At 45.8% G+C, this 18,933-nt stretch overlaps 1 protein-coding gene across 1 annotated transcript; it reads right to left on the bottom strand.

Annotated features, from left to right (window-relative positions):
- Positions 1-1,224: 1,224 nt before the first annotated feature.
- LOC121854711 (nephrin-like) lies at positions 1,225-18,559 on the bottom strand. Its single transcript, XM_042349448.1, has 8 exons — positions 18,532-18,559; positions 16,486-16,785; positions 16,045-16,199; positions 7,947-8,079; positions 3,988-4,118; positions 3,445-3,604; positions 2,518-2,811; positions 1,225-1,469 (listed from the first exon to the last, which is right to left on the bottom strand). The coding sequence occupies exons 1-8, from the start codon at positions 18,557-18,559 to the stop codon at positions 1,282-1,284; spliced, it is 1,389 nt and encodes a 462-aa protein (XP_042205382.1). The 3' UTR covers positions 1,225-1,281.
- Between the last annotated feature and the right edge of the window lie 374 nt (positions 18,560-18,933).

Raw genomic sequence — 18,933 nt, 5'->3', positions numbered from 1 at the left:
TATGGGAGTGAGTTAAGGGAGGGAGTTTAGTGTAATGATTGTTTATCAGACCACAGCTTACAACCAGAGAAATACAACACATATAGCAGTGAGTACTGTAGATGCCCACGTGGTAACACACATACCAAGTTGACACAACCTGGGTCAGGACCCAAGGGACCTGACCTCGTTCACTAATTGCTTGAGTTAGCCGGGTGACCTACAACCACACCTTGTGTAGAGGCCATTCGCCGGCTGGTTCTCCTCCATATAAAGGGCCTGTAGTCCCATCCACGGGTTTCATTCGTCTCATTCGGGCTCATTATCTCATTCTCGGTATTCACTCGCCCATTGCTCCAGACTCCACTGTCACGTCACTATCGACAGAGGACAGAGTCACGCCTGACCTCCCTCAGGTCAGGAGGGAGACTTCCCTCCCGGCCCCCCGCGTCACCAGCTAAGCAGAGTCTCCCATAGGAGACAGTCCAGAAGCACCTGCTGGGCCTCCCTCAGGTCACATGAATCTTTCCCAGAGCTATCCATAGGGTGAGTTACTTACGGTGAGAAGTGTATTCATTTCATGTTTGTGTCCGAGAGTCAGTGTCTAGTAACGTAAATACAATGTTCGATTAATGTGTCTGTGTCATTGAGTGAAATAATAAATAGTTGTATTGAAGCGGTGTTTGAGAAGTTGTCTCCTAATACGTATAAGATGATATAAGTGTAAATAACTAACCGGCCACCTACCAAACTTCCTCTCTTTACATTCCTACTACTATAAATATTCTACCTATATGTATATCTTTTATGTGAGTTTTTGACTCATTACATAAGGAAGGGAGTTAAGGGAGGGAGTTAAGGAAGGGAGTTAAAGAAGGGAGTTAGGGGAGGGAGTTTAGTACTAAGGGAGGGAGTATCACAGAACACACTAGTATTATCTTCATCATTTACCACAACTTCCATTAATTTGTTTAACTACGATATAAAATCCCTCCTATAAATTTATTCCCATAAACTCAAAAACTCTGTAAATGTGTTTTTGTTTTTTTATCAGAGGAATATAAACAACCCGGTTATATAGATATATACTTGGATCACCTTTAGATTAGACCCCCTATTTAGTTCACCTGATCATTAAACACCCTAACGCTACCTGGTGGATTGGGTTAGGTTAGGTTAGCGACAATACCGTAGATACATTACAACAAAACAATACCTACTTTTATTAATAGCTCACATGTCATGTTTATATTGCTGTGTTTCTCTACAATGATGGGAGGTGAGGTTGAAGGCGTGGGAGGCTCATACACTCACCTGGAACACTGGGAGGGCGTGGGAGGTGAAGTTGAAGGTGTGCTGACCCTGGTGGAGGCTGGCTTGGAGGTGGAAATGCTGCGGTAGTCCTCCGCTTCCCCCGGCCACACACTTTAGCTTGACGGAGGTGGACGTACCTAGGCCCACCGTGCAGTTGCTGGGGGAGTCTGGCTTACCTGGGGGAGGGGGAGGTTACTGGGGAGTTTACCTGGTAGAGACGTCCTAATAAGCCCTTTGTCTTAATAGGACCCAGTTCTAATAATAAGCTCTAGTTCTAATAGGTCCCAGTTCTAATAGGCCCCAGTTCTAATAGGTTCCAGTTCTAATAGGTCCCAGTTCTAATAGGCCCCAGTTCTAATAGGCCCCAGTTCTAATAGGTTCCAGTTCTAATAGGGTTCCCAGTTCTAATAGGTAGGGCCCCAGTTCTAATAGGTCCCCCGGTTCTAATAGGTTCCAGTTCTAATAGGTTCCGGTTCTAATAGGCCCCAATTCTAATAGGTTCCAGTTCTAATAGACCCCAGTTCTAATAGGCCCCAGTTCTAATAGGCCCCAGTTCTAATAGGTTCCAGTTCTAATAGGTCCCAGTTCTAATAGGTCCCAGTTCTAATAGGAACCAGTTCTAATAGGTTCCAGTTCTAATAGGTTCCAGTTCTAATAGACCCCAGTTTAATAGGCCCCAGTTCTAATAGGTTCCAGTTCTAATAGGTCCCAGTTCTAATAGGTTCATGCTCTAATAGGTTCCAGTTCTTACCAATGTCATCTTAATCATTAGGATTGCAACTAACATTAAATCATTCCACCTCCAACATTCTCATTCCACCTCCAACATTCACCAACAACCCCCAACAAAGTATAATTTTTACAACAAGGGTAAATATAACTGCACCTGGCGTCACATTTTCTACTTCACAATCTTAAGGGGAGACATAATGAAATTTCCTCAAGGTAACACACCACATAAAACTCCTCACCGTCCGCTTTGGGGTGTCTAGTGTACCTTAGGACTGATGAATGTTTGGTGTGGTTGGATTATTAGAGACGGTAGTACAGGTGTAGATAGGTAAAAGAGTAAGATGGACAGGTGAAGGTAGGTCATTAGACAGGTAGACGGTAGTTCAGGTGTAGACAGGTAAAATAATAAGCAGGTGAAGGTAGATCATTATACAGGGAGACGGTAGTACAGGTATAGACAGGGTTACCTAGACCTGTGTATGAGGACCTCACCTGCAGGAACAATATGGAAGACGCAGGGGTCCCTCTGGCTACCGATGGCGTTGGTAGCCCAGCAGAGGAGCGTCCCGTAGTCGAGGGAGGTCATGGGAGTGTAGGTGATGACGCTGTGGCTCTTGGTGGAGGTGAAGCGACCCTGAGGCACGTCGATGGTGTCCGCCGTGTTGTTGAACGTCCACTGGAAGGACTCCTGCACGGGGTTGGCATCCACGGAACAGGTCACCTCAGCGTCCTCATAGCGACCCACAGCGTAGGTAGTGACCTGACCAAGTGAGCACACGGGGGCGTCTGAGGTGTCGAGGACAAGAGAGGTCAAAGGTCATGTTTAATCCATGGAAACAGTACGTGGGAATGTCTGTCTGAACGATACTAATGTTGTGTTTACAGAGGAACGTTTGCTTGCAGGGGAGGAGCTAAGACTGTTTGCTACAGGTGAACAAATATATTTACGTGGGCACTTCTGTTTACGGGGGAAAACAATAGTGAATTTACGTGGAAATTTCTGTTGATAAAGATTCATAAGTGACGTTTATATACGGATCTTCGCAACGGGATCACTATATATACTCTAAAGGAATATACCAACTTTAAACGGGTATATTTCTGTTGACATGAGAGCAAATATTGAAGTGAAAATAGGTGTTTGGAGAACGAGGAATAATTTCATGAGAACGAATACACGGTGTTGACTCAGCTTACTCAACCACAGTCTAAACACTCCCAGCCACACCCTCAAAACACACTCACTTAGTCATACACACTTGTTTACATACACTTACACGTAGTTGCTCTCCCCAACACACACACACACACACACATATACTCAACACGCCCTTACTTATCCAAACACACCTACATGCACTCATCAAACATTCACACACACACTTAACACCCGCCCCCCCCCATCTATCAGTTACTTACACTTAACGTCGAGTCTCAGAGAGTTAGAGGCGCCATCACCAACTAGGTTATGGGCGTGGCAAGAGTACCTCCCCGCCTGGGCCCTGTAGACCTTCTGCAGCACCAAGCTCTGATTACTGATGATGATCCCAGCTGATACATTGTGCACCAGCTCCGCATCCTGCCGTAGCCGAGAATATGGGAGAACAGCAGTGTTGGGAGGAATACAACATGGGAGAACGATGGAGAACAGTGTTAAGGGAGCAGTATAACATTGCAGAACACATAAAAACACAGAGTCCGAAAATAAAGTTAATCCTTAACTGTGAAATGAAACTGAACTCTGATTTCCAATTACATCCATTAAGTTAGTCTGGGTTAACCTGAGTCATGTTAAGAGTGAGCTAGGTTAAATTAAGTTAAATAAAGGGTATCTTATGTCAAATTCGGTTAGTTTTACGTTAAATTAGATTAGGTAGTTTTAAAAGAATTAGGTTCAGAGTAGGTTAAATTTCGTTAGATTTAGGTAGGTTAAGTTACGGGATTAGTTGGAGGGTGACTCACATTATGTCGCCAGGAAACATGTGTGACTCTGGGGTTGGCCTCAATAGTACACTCAAAGTACACGTCATCTCCCTCCTTGATGTTCCCAGAGTTCAGTGATGACCCGAAGCTGCACGTCGCCTTCGGTATGTCTGGTGAAGGTGTGGGGGTTAGTGACGAAAGTGTAGGGGTTAGCCATGGCAAGATTTTAAGGGGGCCATGGCGGGCAAGTGTAAGTAGTATATGTTTGGAGAAAAATTGGAAACTCTGATTCAACTTTTTTTTTGTTACTTTGCCTTGTTAGGGGAGAATTTGTTTTTCAATCATAATACCCGTACGGTACAGTTTTGATATTTACACAGTATGGTGCAGCAGCGTGTTTTTCATTTCCAACGGAGTCGCTCAGATTGCACGATTCTAATTCCTGTCAGCAGGGTGACGGGCGCTGGACACTGATCTCACATGTTCTGTACATGACCTTGTGTCATCGCTTTACAAACGGTGATCAGACCGAATGTTCTCAGTCTGGCTCAAGATATCATGAGGAAAATATGTGAGTGTACTGTGAGTGGACTGTATGTGTATGTTTTACGTGTGGTCGTATAGGCATTTTATGTACGTTTACATACTGTATGTATGGACTTTATGCATGTTTGTGTGTTTGCCATTCCGATTTTTGTCTCATTTTTGTTTTTTATTATTATAATTTTTAGTCTTTATCACACATCTGTTTCTGTCTGTTTGACATTGTTTATTTATAATTTTCTTAGAGTTGCGATGGCTGCCAGTGTTGCTAAGAAGCGGAAGTACAATGATGAATACATTAACTACGGATTTACATCAATCCTCGCTGATGGCACACGAGAAACCTCAGTGTGTGTTGTGGTTCAAAGTGCTGGGGAACGATTCCACGAGGCCTAGTAAGCTGAAGCATCATCTGACGACAATCCATCCCCAGTATGCGGAGAGAGACCCCGATTTCTTCAAGCGCCATAAACGGAGTTTGGGAAAACAGAGACTGGATGAGAGTGGTAAACAGAACTTAGTGTAGTTGAGGCATTATATGAGATTTCCAATGAAATAGCAAAGAAGAAGAAGGGCCACACGATTCGTGAAACTTTAATTAAGTCGTTTGCTTTAAAGATGGTCAAGCGGGTTCTTGGAGAGGCAAGTGAACGTAAGATTCAGCAGATTTCCTTGTCAGACGACACGGTGAAACGGAGAATTAGTGAAACGTCATATTATATCATGGAACAAGTGATACAGAAGATGAAATCGTCTCCAACTGAATGAGTCAACGGATGTGAGTTCTTGTGCACAGCTTGAAACTACCACAATTGCCTTAAATGTGATGGAAAAGTTAACTTCTTTCTTCACAGCTAACGGGATCACCTGGGAAAATTTTTGTGGAGTCTGTACTGATGGGGCTCCGGCGATGCTGGGATCGAAATTGGCGTTACAGAAGCACGTCAAGGAAGTAGTTCCGAATGCCAAAGGGGTTCATTGTATGATCCATCGTTTTGCACTGGCGTCGAAAACCCTCCCTGGTGCCCTTTGCAAGATCCTGGAGGCAGTGGTAAAATGAGTCAACTTTGTGGAAGTAGGAGATTTGAACTCTCGCCTTTTCCAGAACCTCTGTAGAGGCATGGATTCAGAGCATGAAACCCTCCTCTTTTACTCCAAAGAGCACTGGCTTTCCAAGGGTAATGTTGTGTTCGAACTTCGGGGACAACTTAAGTTGTTCCTGGAAATGAAAGGGAAGGATGATCTAGTAAGTCACTTCAACGAGGTGTCGTGGGAGCCACGTCTTGCGTACCTGGCAGACATATTTGAGCAGCTAAACAGGCTGAAGCTCAAGCTACAAGGCAAGGAAAGAAATGTGTTTCACCTCATGGATTGTATTCGTGCATTTCTTGACAAACTCCAGAACTGGCAAAGGAAAGTCAGTGCAGGAAATGTTGCCATGTTGAGCATTTCTCAACTGTTCTTGACGAGATTGAAGAGGATCATCTACTTGACCCATCACTCAAAAAATGAAATAATTCAACACTTGAAAGCCTTGGAAAGTGAGCTCAAAAGGTACTTCCCAGAATTCGAAGAGGAAGAAGGGAAATTGGTGAGGAATCCTTTCTTTGGCACTCTTGTTATTGCTGCCATTCCCGACTATGTTCAGGACGAATTCCTCGATCTCAGGAACGAATCTGCTGCCAGAGACCTCTATGAAGAAAAATCTCTGACTGTATTCTGGTGCTCAATGTATCAGTCGTATCCAAAAGTTAGTGAAATTGCACTTCGAGTCCTCTTGCCATTTTCTACTACTTATTTATGTGAATCTGGTTTCTCCACCTTCTTCAAATAGAGAATAAAAGCCGAAACCGGTTACATGTGGACCCAGACATGAAATGTGCTTTATCAGTGACTCAACCTCGAATCAGTCGACTGACTGAAAGGAAACAATGTCATCCATCCCATTGAACTGTAACAAAATATGCATTCTGTTTGATGATTGAAAACATTAAAATAAAGGAAGAGAACCAAAACAGTTTATTTTGATCATTATTTGTGAGGGGCTTGGGAGAGAACTGAAGGGGGGCCATGTTGAGTGTTCCTCATGGGGGGAATGACGTGAAAAAATTTGAGAAACACTGAGCCATTAGTGGCAAAGGTGTAGGGGTTAGTGGCAAAGGTGTAGGGGTTAGTGGCGAAGGTGTAGGGGTTAGTGGCAAAGGTGTAGGGGTTAGTGGCGAAGGTGTAGGGGTTAGTGGCAAGGTGTAGGGGTTAGTGGCGAAGGTGTAGGGGTTAGTGGCAAAGGGGTTAGTGGCGAAAGGGGTTAGTGGCAAAGGTGTAGGGGTTAGTGGCGAAGTGTGGTGGCAAAGGTGTAGGGTTAGTGGCAAAGGTAGGGTTAGTGGCAGTGGCAAAGGTGTAGGGGTTAGTGGGCAAAGGTGTAGGGGTTAGTGGCAAAGGTGTAGGGTTAGTGGAAGGTGTGGGGTTAGTGGCAAAGGTGTAGGGGTTAGTGGCTGTAGGGTAGGGCAAAGGTGTGTTAGCAAAGGTGTAGGGGTTAGAAGGTGTAGTGCTAGTGGCAAAGGTGTGGGAGGTTAGTAGGTGCAAAGGTGTAGGTTAGTGGCGAAGGTGAAAAGGGGTTAGGGCGAAAAGGTGTAGGGGTTAGTGGCAAAGGTGTAGGGGTTAGTGGCGAAGGTGTAGGGGTTAGTGGCGAAGGTGTAGGGGTTAGTGGCAAAGGTGTAGGGGTTAGTGGCAAAGGTGTAGGGGTTAGTGGCGAAGGTGTAGGGGTTAGTGGCAAAGGTGTAGGGGTTAGTGGCGAAGGTGTAGGGGTTAGTGGCTAAGCGATGCTACAAAAATTATACCAATTATACAGTAAATAACAAATACATAATCCGGCTTCAAGTTTCAATCTCATTCACTCGAGTTGTTACTGGGAACTGCTTGACATCAGGCCAGAGAGCGCCCGTCAGCCAGAGTACAATTGGTGGAGCGCTTGACTATCTAACCTAACCAAATCTCCCCTAGAATGAGTAGGTTAGTTTTGATTGGTTAATGTGATCTTTTGTCAATTTATACACAAACCCTGATCAACTTTAAACATGAAGCGCTCAGACCAATCACACACTGGCTGTCGCGCGTTATTTAGTGGTATGATATTATTCTTAGCATCATAAATAGGGTTTAAGAATAGCTTACGGGTGGTGTGAATGAGTGGGAGAAGCTTAAGACATAAATTATCAGTTATCAAAAATTAATTAAAGATTGACTCAAGGATGGTTGATAATTGTAATATGTGTCTATAATTATATACTATTCCATGTGGCTATATATTGTAAAGACGATATAAACTATAGGAAGTGATATATAGACACATCACATGAAGATTAGATACCCCAGCTTATTTTTACCCGATGATTAAACACTCTAACGCTATCTGGGGGGGGAGGGGAGGTTAGGTTTGGTTAGGTTAGGATACATACAGTTTACAGTAAGGTTATAGGAGTCCTCAAGGATGGCTGGCAGGCCGACCACACAGCGGAGAATCGAACCATGGTCCTCAGGTCGTGGGTTGAGTAACACTGTACTGGTGGTTACGTTGCCATCTGCTGAGGTCTGGAAGAGAGAGACAAGGAAGGTGTTAATAGATGATATAAAGGAGAGGGGGAAGGAAGAGAAGGAGAAGGAGGAGGAGGAGGGGAACAAAGAGGAAGAGGAGGAGGAGGAGGAGGAAGAGGAAGATGGAGAATTTGAAGAGAAATAACAACAACAACGACAAGAAGAAGAACAAGAAGAATTGAAGAAAAAAAAAGAGAATCACACGAACAAATTCTCTCCACCATACTACTCATCGAACTGGGGACCTCACATCCATCAGTCCAGTATCGTAACCACTAAACCACCACACTTAACACAAGTACCCCCGCCACATCCCACCACCCCATGAAAACACCACAGTAACACACCCCCCCTCCCCACTACCCCTCTCCTCCACCTCATGAAAACAATTACAAAAACCAACATCCTTATCCATCTCACAGGCACGCCATGGTAGTTGGGGATAGTTAAGGAAGAGACACTGCCGCAATTAGGACATGCAGCAGTTATGAGTGGTGGACTGTTACAGACGGACTGGCTTAACTGGAGGCAAGAGGCGTAAGATAAGAGGATGGGAAGATAGTGGAGGAGTTTGGCGAATGGGAGTAATTAGAATGTTGATGTTTATGATAGGAATGAGAGGAGAGAGGAATATTAGGTGGGGGTAAATGAGGAGGTGGGAGAGGAGAGGAGAGGGTGGGGATGGGGGGAGAAGAGGAGAGAAAGGGAGGTAACGAGGAGGGTGAGAGATAAGGATGAGGAGAGGAGGAGGAAGGGGAGCAAGAAGAAGTGGAAAAGAGGAGCAGAAAGAGAGGGGGATAGGATTGGATAAGAAGAGGAGAGTAGGGGGTAGGGAAGGAGAAGAAGATGTAGGTTATGTATCTATGCTACTGTGCCGAGTAGCAACCTTGTAAATAAGCTACCGTGCCGAGTAGCATATATATATGTAATTACGTGGCAACACTGCACGTGTTATGTGGCAACATTGCCCCGAGGCTGCCATATGGCAAGGCAGTCTCAGTCTGACTCTGTGGGCCGTGCATGGCACACGCTAGTCACCACTTGTATTTCTCCTATCCGTTAATAAATGGACTTCGGTGTTACCCGGTGTTTCCCTACCCATCACTGCCTTCTTCAGGGAACACCTGGAACCTTCATGGGGCAGTGAGTAGGATCTGTGGACTTACAAGTGTGTGAACAATGGACAGTTAGCCGGCGTTGTGCGACTGCCGGCGATGTGCGTGTCGACTCTTAGTGTGTTGTGTTGTGTTGCGTTGTGTTTCGCCGCGACATGCAGTGTTGCGCCGTCACAGTGCGTTTTAGTGACGGTGGCAGTGTTAGTGTCAGTGTATTAGTGTGTCTAGAGCTGAGAGTTGAACATTGGCCTCTTTTTTGTGGTACCCACGGAGCACACAGGCGTACACCCTTCTCGTGTGACATCGGGGAGACACTGACGTTCTTGCCTCCGCGGCGGCCACCACGATCAGCTCTCTGAGACACACACACACACACACACACACACACACACACACACACACACACACACACGCACTCATGGACAGAACAGTGGACTCTATGCGTTATTTCTGCGCTGTTTATGTCATATATATGTGATTCGAGCTGATGAGGCGCCACTTTATATACTAAACAGCGCAGTTCAAGCATACTAAGATGGGCGGTAAGAAGGGACAACGTCAAGATGGGAGACACGACTCCCCACCACCATCCCCTCCACCGGGCGCAGACTCTCATCCTCCACCTGCAGCGACGGACATTGCCACAATTCTGAGGTGGATGGACGACAGGGACGGGAGACGCAGAGACATGGAACTTCAGAGGGAGGAGACACGAAGAGAGGAGGAAAAGGCGCGTTTTGATGCACTATTGGCGACCCTGGCACTAACCCACCCTCCCTCACTCGCAGGTTTCGCGCACCAAGGCGCCAATACCCTCCCTCCTCCACCACACCAGCGTCCTCCAGGCACTCTTGCTACTCCAGCAGCTCCCAAGGTATCTGTTCACTCCCCACCCGCCCTCTCACCAGACATCACGTTTCAGCTTTTTCGTGAGTGGAGGCGGCGGTGGACAGATTACTCCACGATGGTGGACCTTGATAGCATGCCTCCAAACAAACAGCTCATCCAACTGCAGATGTATTTGTCGCTGGAGACCCAGAGAGTTTTGGAGCACACGTTGCAAGTGCCTCCCAATTCTACGTCTTCAGTGACGGATGTGCTCGACCTTTTACAGGAGCATGTTAAAGGTCGGAATAACGAGTCTTTGCGTGGCCGCACCTTCACCAGCTGCAAGCTGGCGGAGAATGAATCCTTTGACGACTTTTTTGTACGTTTGAAGAGTTTGTCGGAGGAGATCGACGTCTGCAAGGCGCACAGCCGGGAATGTGAGGAAGCCTGGATCAAGCACGGGATTTTGACAGGTGTCAGGCAAGAAGAGTTGGTGCAGCGACTCATTTCCCTGGACGCTTCCTCCACACTCCAGGTGGTAGTGACTGAATGTCTCACAGTACAAGAAGGGTAAGAAGGCGGCCAACAACGTGAAAGCTGCCGCACGTTCTTCCACGCCTCCGCCTAGTGCTTCCTGTGGCAGCTGTGGAAAGCAGCATGGCCCCAAGACATGCCCGGCCGCCGACGTACTGTGTCGTGGATGTGACCGTAAGGGCAACTGGTCTAACACAGACAGGTGCCCTGCACGAGGCCACAAGTGTCAGGCCTGCGGTCGTTATGGACACTACAACAAGTGCTGCATCCAACCCAAGCCCAAAAGCCAGAGACGAGGAGGAAAGCAGCGCACTTCCCTCGGGGTGGTTTGCACGCAGCCCCCTTCAGATGGCCCACGCAGTCCCAAGCAGCAGCTGAGTCACATCAGGAGGGTGGAATCGACCACACGCCCCAGGGCTACCCCTTCCCCTACCATCCGCGTCGCCGTCACACATGGTGATGTGTCGGGTCACATCGAGGTGATACCGGACACCGGCGCTGATACTACTGTGATAGGCCTGAAGCACCTCCAGAAGCTGGGCCTCACCAAACGCGGCCTGGGACCACCGCCGCAGCTGCAGTACTACAATGCGGACGGTTCCCAGATGCTGGACGCTGTGGGCTCCTTTCAAGCGGAGATCACCTACGGCGACAGGTCGTGTCACGGATGGATCGACGTGCAGCCTACTCTCGCTACACCCTTGTTGTCGTGGGAGCACTGCAAGGAGTTAGGCGTGGTGCCAGAGACTTTTCCGAGCAGATCCCAGCTGCTCGGTACACCGCCAGCAGGGTGCGTGAATCAACGAGCGACGCACCTGGCGCTGCCTCACAGAGCTGCCCAGAACCCGCGTCCACTCTCACCCACACAGGACGCTCCCCTGCCCAGATCCTGTATGGTCACCCTCTCCGCTTTTGCGTTCTTGCACACGTCAAGGCCTTTGCGAAGGAGTGGCAGACCAGAGCCGAGAGCTGCGACCGCCGCGCCGCTACACGTGCCCAGGGCGCCAAGGCTGGAGATTGGTGCCCTTGTCCGCGTCCAGGACCCGACGATGACAAGAACAAGGTGGGCATAGTGATGGGCGTCGGCCGGTCGCGGGACTACAAGGTCAGGATGCCGAGCGGCCGTGTCTGGTGGAGGAACCGCCGCTTCCTCCGGCCAGTCCCACCCCCAGCTGCTGGCCCCCTGACCGAGGACGAGTCCCCTACACCTCACGAGGATCCGCCCCACAGTGCACCTCGACGCTCGGAGCGACTTAGGACTAAGAAGTCCGCTCAAGACAAAGACTATGAGCGTGAGGGGGGGAGGGAGATGTAGGTTATGTATATAAGCTACTGTGCCGAGTAGCAACCTTGTAAATAAGCTACTGTGCCGAGTAGCATTTATATATGTAATTACGTGGCAACACTGCACGTGTTATGTGGCAACATTGCCCCGACGCTGCCATATGGCAAGGCAGTCTCAGTCTGACTCTCTGGGCCGTGCATGGCATACGCTAGTCACCACTTGTATTTCTCCTATCAGTTAATAAATGGACTTCAGTGTTACCCGGTGTTTCCCTACCCATCACTGCCTTCTTCAGGGAACACTTGGAACCTTCAGAAGAGAGACGAGTAATAAAAAGAGAAGACAGAGGAGAGAAGAAGAGAAATGGGGAAGAGGAAGAATAAAAAATGAAGGCACCTAACCAAACACTAACATAACTTAACCTAGCCTAATCTCATTTCCGCTTATACTATAGGGCAGCACATAACATTGTTACCCAATATACACATCTCCCACACACCCTAACACACCCCAGCACACCCTAACACACCCCAGCAGACCCTAACACACCCAAGCACACCCTAACACACCCAAGCACACCCTAACACATCCCAGCACACCCTAACACACCCAAGCACACCCAAACACACCCAAGCACACCCTAACACATCCCAGCACACCCTAACACACCCAAGCACACCCTAACACATCCCAGCACACCCTCACACACCCAAGCACACCCTAACACACCCAAGCACACCCTAACACACCCCAGCACACCCTAACACACCCAAGTACACCCTAACACACCCCAGCACACCCTAACACACCCAAGCACACCCTAACACATCCCAGCACACCCTAACACGCCCCACGCTGATGACTTACCTATCGATTGCTACGCCTATGTTTAACTAATGGACCAATTATATGTGGGTGCTCTGTCACACACACACACACACACACACACACACACACACACAGTAATGCTAACCTTGAACTTCTTAAACAAACTAAATAAATAAGAACAAATATGTGAGTAAATGCAAGAGTGTGGGTGGGTGCTCCACTCACCTGGCGGCCAATTAGCGTGCCTGAGCCAGGTACAAAGACAAGTGGGCGGAGCTTTAGTCATACGGCAATTCTTCGGAACCTCTGTTGGTGTAACTTAATAGCGCACCTGATAGACACCCCAGCTTATTTTACCTGAAGATTAGACACCCCAGCTTATTTTACCTGAAGATTAGACACCCCAGCTTATTTTACCTGAAGATTAGACACCCCAGCTTATTTTACCTGAAGATTAGACACCTCAGTTTATTTTACCAGAAGATTAGATACTTCAGCTTATTTTACCTGAAGATTAGACATCCCAGCTTATTTCACCTGAAGAAAAATCCCCCAAAATTACCTGGATGGGAAGTAAGTCAGAGTAGATTAGGTTAGGTTAGGTCATGTGATTAAGTCCTGAACACAAGGTGACATTGGCTTAAAGGGGTCACGTAACTCTGTGATACTTGGGATACCTTGTGTAACGCAGGAGAGAGAGACCCCTACTTGGCTTAAGGTTCCCACTTATCATTACTCCTAAATCTCTCTCGCAGTCGGATTTCTCTATGGCATCGTTGTTCATCTGGTATCTGGTTTCCCTGTTTACATCTCCTATACTGAGTACTTTACATTTGTCCACGTTGAATTTCATCTGCCATTTTTCAGACCATTCAAAAATTTTTAGATCTTCCTGTAGTTTTGCTGAGTCCTCGTCAGATTTAATAACACGTCCTATTTTAGTGTCATCAGCAAATTTACTTATGTTGCTGTCTATGCCGATATCTATGTCGTTTATGTATATAATAAATAATAATGGTCCAAGTACTGAGCCTTGGGGAACCCCACTTGTGACGTTGCTTCAATGGGACTTAGTGCCGTTAATGCTCACTAGCTGTTTCCTGTCCTGTAACCACGCCCTAATCCATTTAAGGATGTTACCTTTGATTCCATGAGCTTCTACCTTTCGAATTAGTCTTTCATGGGGGACTCTGTCGAAGGCTTTGCTAAAGTCGAGATATACCACATCATAATTGTGCCCCTCATGCACCGATTCGAAAACTGATGAAAAGAATGTTAATAGATTAGTTAGACAAGAACGTCCGCTTGTGAAGCCATGCTGGGAATCATTGATCAATTGGTGCTTCTCCAGGTGATTTCGAATAGAGTTTGAAATGATTGCTTCCAGTAATTTGCCTACTATTGATCTTAGACTGATTGGGCGGTAGTTAGAGGATAGTGATCTATCCCCCTTCTTGAAAATCGGTATTACATTCGCTATCCTCCAGGATTCTGGTACTACACCCGTTTTTAAGGACATGTTAAACAACTTTGCTAAGGGCATACTAAGCTCTTCCTTACATTCCTTTAATACTCTGGCAAATATCTCATCGGGACCAGGTTACTTATTAGGCTTTAGTTTGTCTATTTGCTTACTAACATCGTTACTAGTCACTACTATCTCGCTTAATTTGTTTTCTTCACTATCTCTGAATAGAGTCGGTGCCTCGGGTATCATGTTTAAATTTTCGGTGGTGAAAACTGTTGACAAATATTTATTCAAATTATTGCTCATTTCTCTGTCGTTATCAGTGAGCTCGCCGGTGTCTGACCGTATTGGCCCAATCTTTTCTCGTGTTTTAGTTTGATACATTTGGTAGAATCTTTTGGGGTTTGTCTTCGTCTCCCTTGCTATCCTTACCTCGTTATTCCTCTTTGCTTTCCTTATCTCGGTTTTAACCCTACTCGCCAATACCCTATAATAGTCCCGGAGGTGAATTTCGCCACGATTTATCCTTCTACCTATAGCCTTCCTTTGGCTAATCTATTTTTAACATAACCTAACTTAACCGAAACATAATTAATCGTAATATAACCTAAGCTAAGACTAATATCTCCTCACTTAACCTAACCCAACTATAACGTAACCTAATCTAATACAGTATTAACCTAACCTAACCTAACCTAACATATCCTCACTTAGCTTAACCTAACCTTACTGAAACTAACACTCACATAACCTGAACTACCTTTAATTAAACCTACTCTAATCTAGTGTAACTTACCTTAACCAAACCTAACTTAACTTACACTTCACTTAACCAAACCTAACTTAACTTACACTTCACTTAACCAAACCTAACCTAACCAAACTCAATTTCAATATGAGAACTTTAGAGTCACAGCCGTATAAAGAGATTAACAATAAGCAAGTTAATCGTGGAATCCATAACACACACACACATGGAAGCTTTTCATGGACAAAATTTCGAAACATTATAATCTTAGGGGTTTAACAGAGAAATAATGAAGTTACTCCTTCAACCTTCAGAGAGTTTACGTTCTCTACTCCGTTTCCGTTTTCTGTTGCATTTCCACTTACATCTGAGGTTACATTACTTCTCTCAGTTTACATTACTTCTCTCAGTTTACATTACTTCTCTCAGTTTCCTTTTACTTTTCTCAGTTTACATTTCCCTGCAGCCTCGTCATCAGTCCAGCACTTCAACATCCTGTTCAGCCAACATTTACTTACCCCAAATCCATGTCGCAGCCCGGGTAAAAAAACACCAATGTTTACCATGCAACGTACACAGATTAACTTCCTGGCTGGGAATGTAAGATTTTTATGCTAAACAAACATTAAGGACAGAGTTTATCGGCAATAAGAAACATTTGCTACATGTTTAATGTGTGTGCGTGTGTGTGTGTGCATTTCACCTAAGGATTAACCACCCTAACGCTAAATGGGGGGTTAGGTTAGGTTATCGTTAAGCTGGTTAATCTTTAGGTGAAATAAGCTGGGGTAGGTTAGGTTATCGTTAAGCTGGTTAATCTTTAGGTGAAATAAGCTGGGTTAGTTAGGTTAGGTTATCGTTAAGCTGGTTAATCTTTAGGTGAAATAAGCTGGGGTAGGTTAGGTTATCGTTAAGCTGGTTAATCTTTAGGTGAAATAAGCTGGGGTACAGATTGTTCAGGTGATACTATTGTATATATAAAGAGAGAGAGGTACTGATCATAGCTGGTACTTTCCCTGGCTGGCATTGTCAGTCATGGTACAAACCCTGGATGGTACTAACCGTGGTTGGTACTGTCCCTCATGGTACTAACCCTGGATGGTACTGACCGTGTCTGGTACTGTCCCTCATGGTACTGACCCTGGATGGTACTGACCGTGACCTCGGCCTGAAGAAGCTGGTGCTGATTAATCCACCAGGTGAGAGCAGGTGAGGGTCGGGCGCCCACCACCACACACGCCACCCTGTACTCCACTCCAGCTGTCAGGGGGTCCTCTTCAGGGGGGCGGATCTCCACACTAAGGGGGGACACTAAGAAGGTTGGGAGGGGGGGAAAGGGGGGGGGGTAAGTAATAAACAGATGAAGTGGTAGTATTAAACAGGTAACTGGAAGGCCAACTGACTCCGTGAGGGGACCCGAATGAGTGGACTGATATGAAAACAAGATTTATATTGAGTATGGAGTGACACAACAGTTATCACAAGTATTTTTCACTCGTGCATGAAATACTTTGGCTATAAGGAACGGCTCTGTATCATATTTTTAACCGTTAATAAAGTGTAAAGGCGCGAGACACTTTACGCTAGAGTTACTTACGGTTCATATCGACAGAGACGCTGACGGAGGCAGCTGAGGTAATGTTGTTATTGAAAGCTTCACATGTCAACAACAGCTGCAAGTCGCCTCGGCTCAGGGGCCCTAGAGTGAGCGTATTGAAAGGTTCACCTTGGTAAGCTGTGATTGGCTCCTCCTCTTGCTCCTTAGGCCCCGGCTCGAGCGTAGTGAAACCCTCTACTGAATGGGCTTCTTCCGTGGTGTTTCCTGAAGCCTGGGACTCCATGTAGCTGTCCAGAAGTTGTGTGGCCTTGTACCACACTACTGACGGTCGTGGGCTTCCTGTGGGTGTAAACGCCTGAGGTAAATAAACCAGAGATTATGCTCTCCTGGCGCTAATAATCCTGCAGGAACGAAAACATCTTTTGTTTACATCTGTGGACCCGATGTCGGTCCGGGGACGCTGAGTTATCGTTTACAGACGAAAAAGAATTGATTTTGGAACAGCTCTGAAACACCTTCATTATACATCACCGGAGGATCAAACACCATATTCAAGCCACGACAAGAGTAAACAAAACCGTAGATAAGACACTGGAATAAAGAACAAATAGAAAAATAAGGAATATATGTGAAGAAAAACCAAAGGATTGTGAGAAATTAGATATAAAGTTGGTTGCCTGAAACGACCGCCCGTTGTCCTCAGGAGAGTGTGTGTACATAGCAGAGGAAGGAAAGAGAGAGAGCAAGGTAAATAAATCCCGAGAGAAGGGAAAAGTGAGGAGGGGAGAACATTATCCTGTTGTCTGAGAGAGAGAAAGAGAGAGAGAATAGGGGAGGATTGAAAGAGAGAGAGAGAGAGAAACTGAGTAAAACGGAGAGGGTGGGGGGGGGGCAGAGGAGAGAAAAAGAGGGGAAGGAAGAGAGGAGGAAGGACAGTAATCGCCTGTGTCGTTTTCTTTATAAACTGTAATGATTTCTGAGAGAGAGAGAGAGACAGAGAAAGAAAGAGAGAGAACTGAAAAGAAACAAAGTGAGATAAATAGAAAGATAGACAAATATATAACTAAATATCTTGTCCGGTGAGAAGGTTGAATTTCTGGCACACCTCCAACAGAAACTGGAATTACTGATGCCTTATCCAACTTAACTCAGGGTTGCATTGCCGAACAAAAGCAGTGGTACAAAGCCGACCCTCGCCACCCTCTCTGACCAAACTTCACTTGAAATTATCCCTGGGTGTCTTCCTTTATAATGGCTAACTTCGGGATAAAGTTTCATTAGAGATCCATTAAGCTTTGACGGAGATTAGAAGCTGGTCTGTAAGTGATTTAGCTGTATAGTGGAGGAATACACACACACACACACACACACACCCTTCTGCTCTCCCCCACACCCACACACACATACCCACACCCACTCCTCACCCACACACACACATACCCACACCCACTCCTCACCCACACAAACATACCCACACCCCCTCTCCCCACACTGTCATGAACTAACACGGTATTCTCCCACTCATGTCTTGTTAAAGGAGTTTCAGAAGGTGGAAAAACTTGGTCCACTCTTAAGAAGCTCAAAGTTTTTCCTTATCAAGTATAACCAAAGGAGAACTGAGGGGCCCAAACTGTTAGGAAGGAAGGAAGGAAGGAAGGAAGGAAGGAAGGAAGGAAGGAAGGAAGGCAGAAAGGAAGGAAGGATGGAAGGAGAGTGCGTTATGAAAGAAGGAAGTCAAATAAATGATGGATGGGAAGGAAGGAAAGAAACAAGGAAGGATGAAAGAAAGGAAGGAAGAATGTGACAAAAAATAATATATATTTAGGAAAGATAACAAGAGATGATTAAGAATGAGGGAGAAAGAGAGAATGTGATAAGTATTAAATTGGTGTCAAGTAAAGATGAATTTGACAGCAAGACACCTCTCACTAACACCACCTTAGGCCCCGGGTGACGTACCAGAACGTCAGCCTAGTTTCCAGCTTTTTTTTTTTTATAATGTTGAATTTTTTTTCGCGATTTAACCCCGCGTGGAGGTTCTGCCAGCAGCATCCTAACCCGGGGCATAAGGTTATCAATTCTCACCTGTTGCATTGATTCCACACCTGGCCATGCTCACCTAATTAACATTCAATCAGGCATTCTGGTCATATAGAGTTATCCATGGGTGATAATTATAATGGTTAAATTATTCCTTACAGAGAGAGAGAGAGAGAGAGAGAGAGAGAGAGAGAGAGAGAGAGAGAGAGAGAGAGAGAGAGAGAGAGAGAGAGAGAGAGCAGAAATTACAACATACACTAATAAAATAGAAAGAAATACACAACATATTCACAGTTAATACAAGGAAATAATACATAGAAATAATGTATAAAAATCATACAATAAAGTTATACATTTACCCAATACATGAAAAATACAATGTTCTTTTTTGTGTATTTCCAGCGAGGCAGTTTATTGGATGCATCTTAGTAGTGAACGGTGGCTTAA

Source organism: Homarus americanus, unplaced genomic scaffold (genome assembly GCF_018991925.1).
Source record: "Homarus americanus isolate GMGI-L3 unplaced genomic scaffold, GMGI_Hamer_2.0 scaffold53233, whole genome shotgun sequence".
NCBI lineage: Eukaryota > Metazoa > Arthropoda > Malacostraca > Decapoda > Nephropidae > Homarus > Homarus americanus.
The sequence above is the reverse complement of the archived record's forward strand: the minus strand, read 5'-3'. Positions and strand labels throughout refer to the sequence as shown.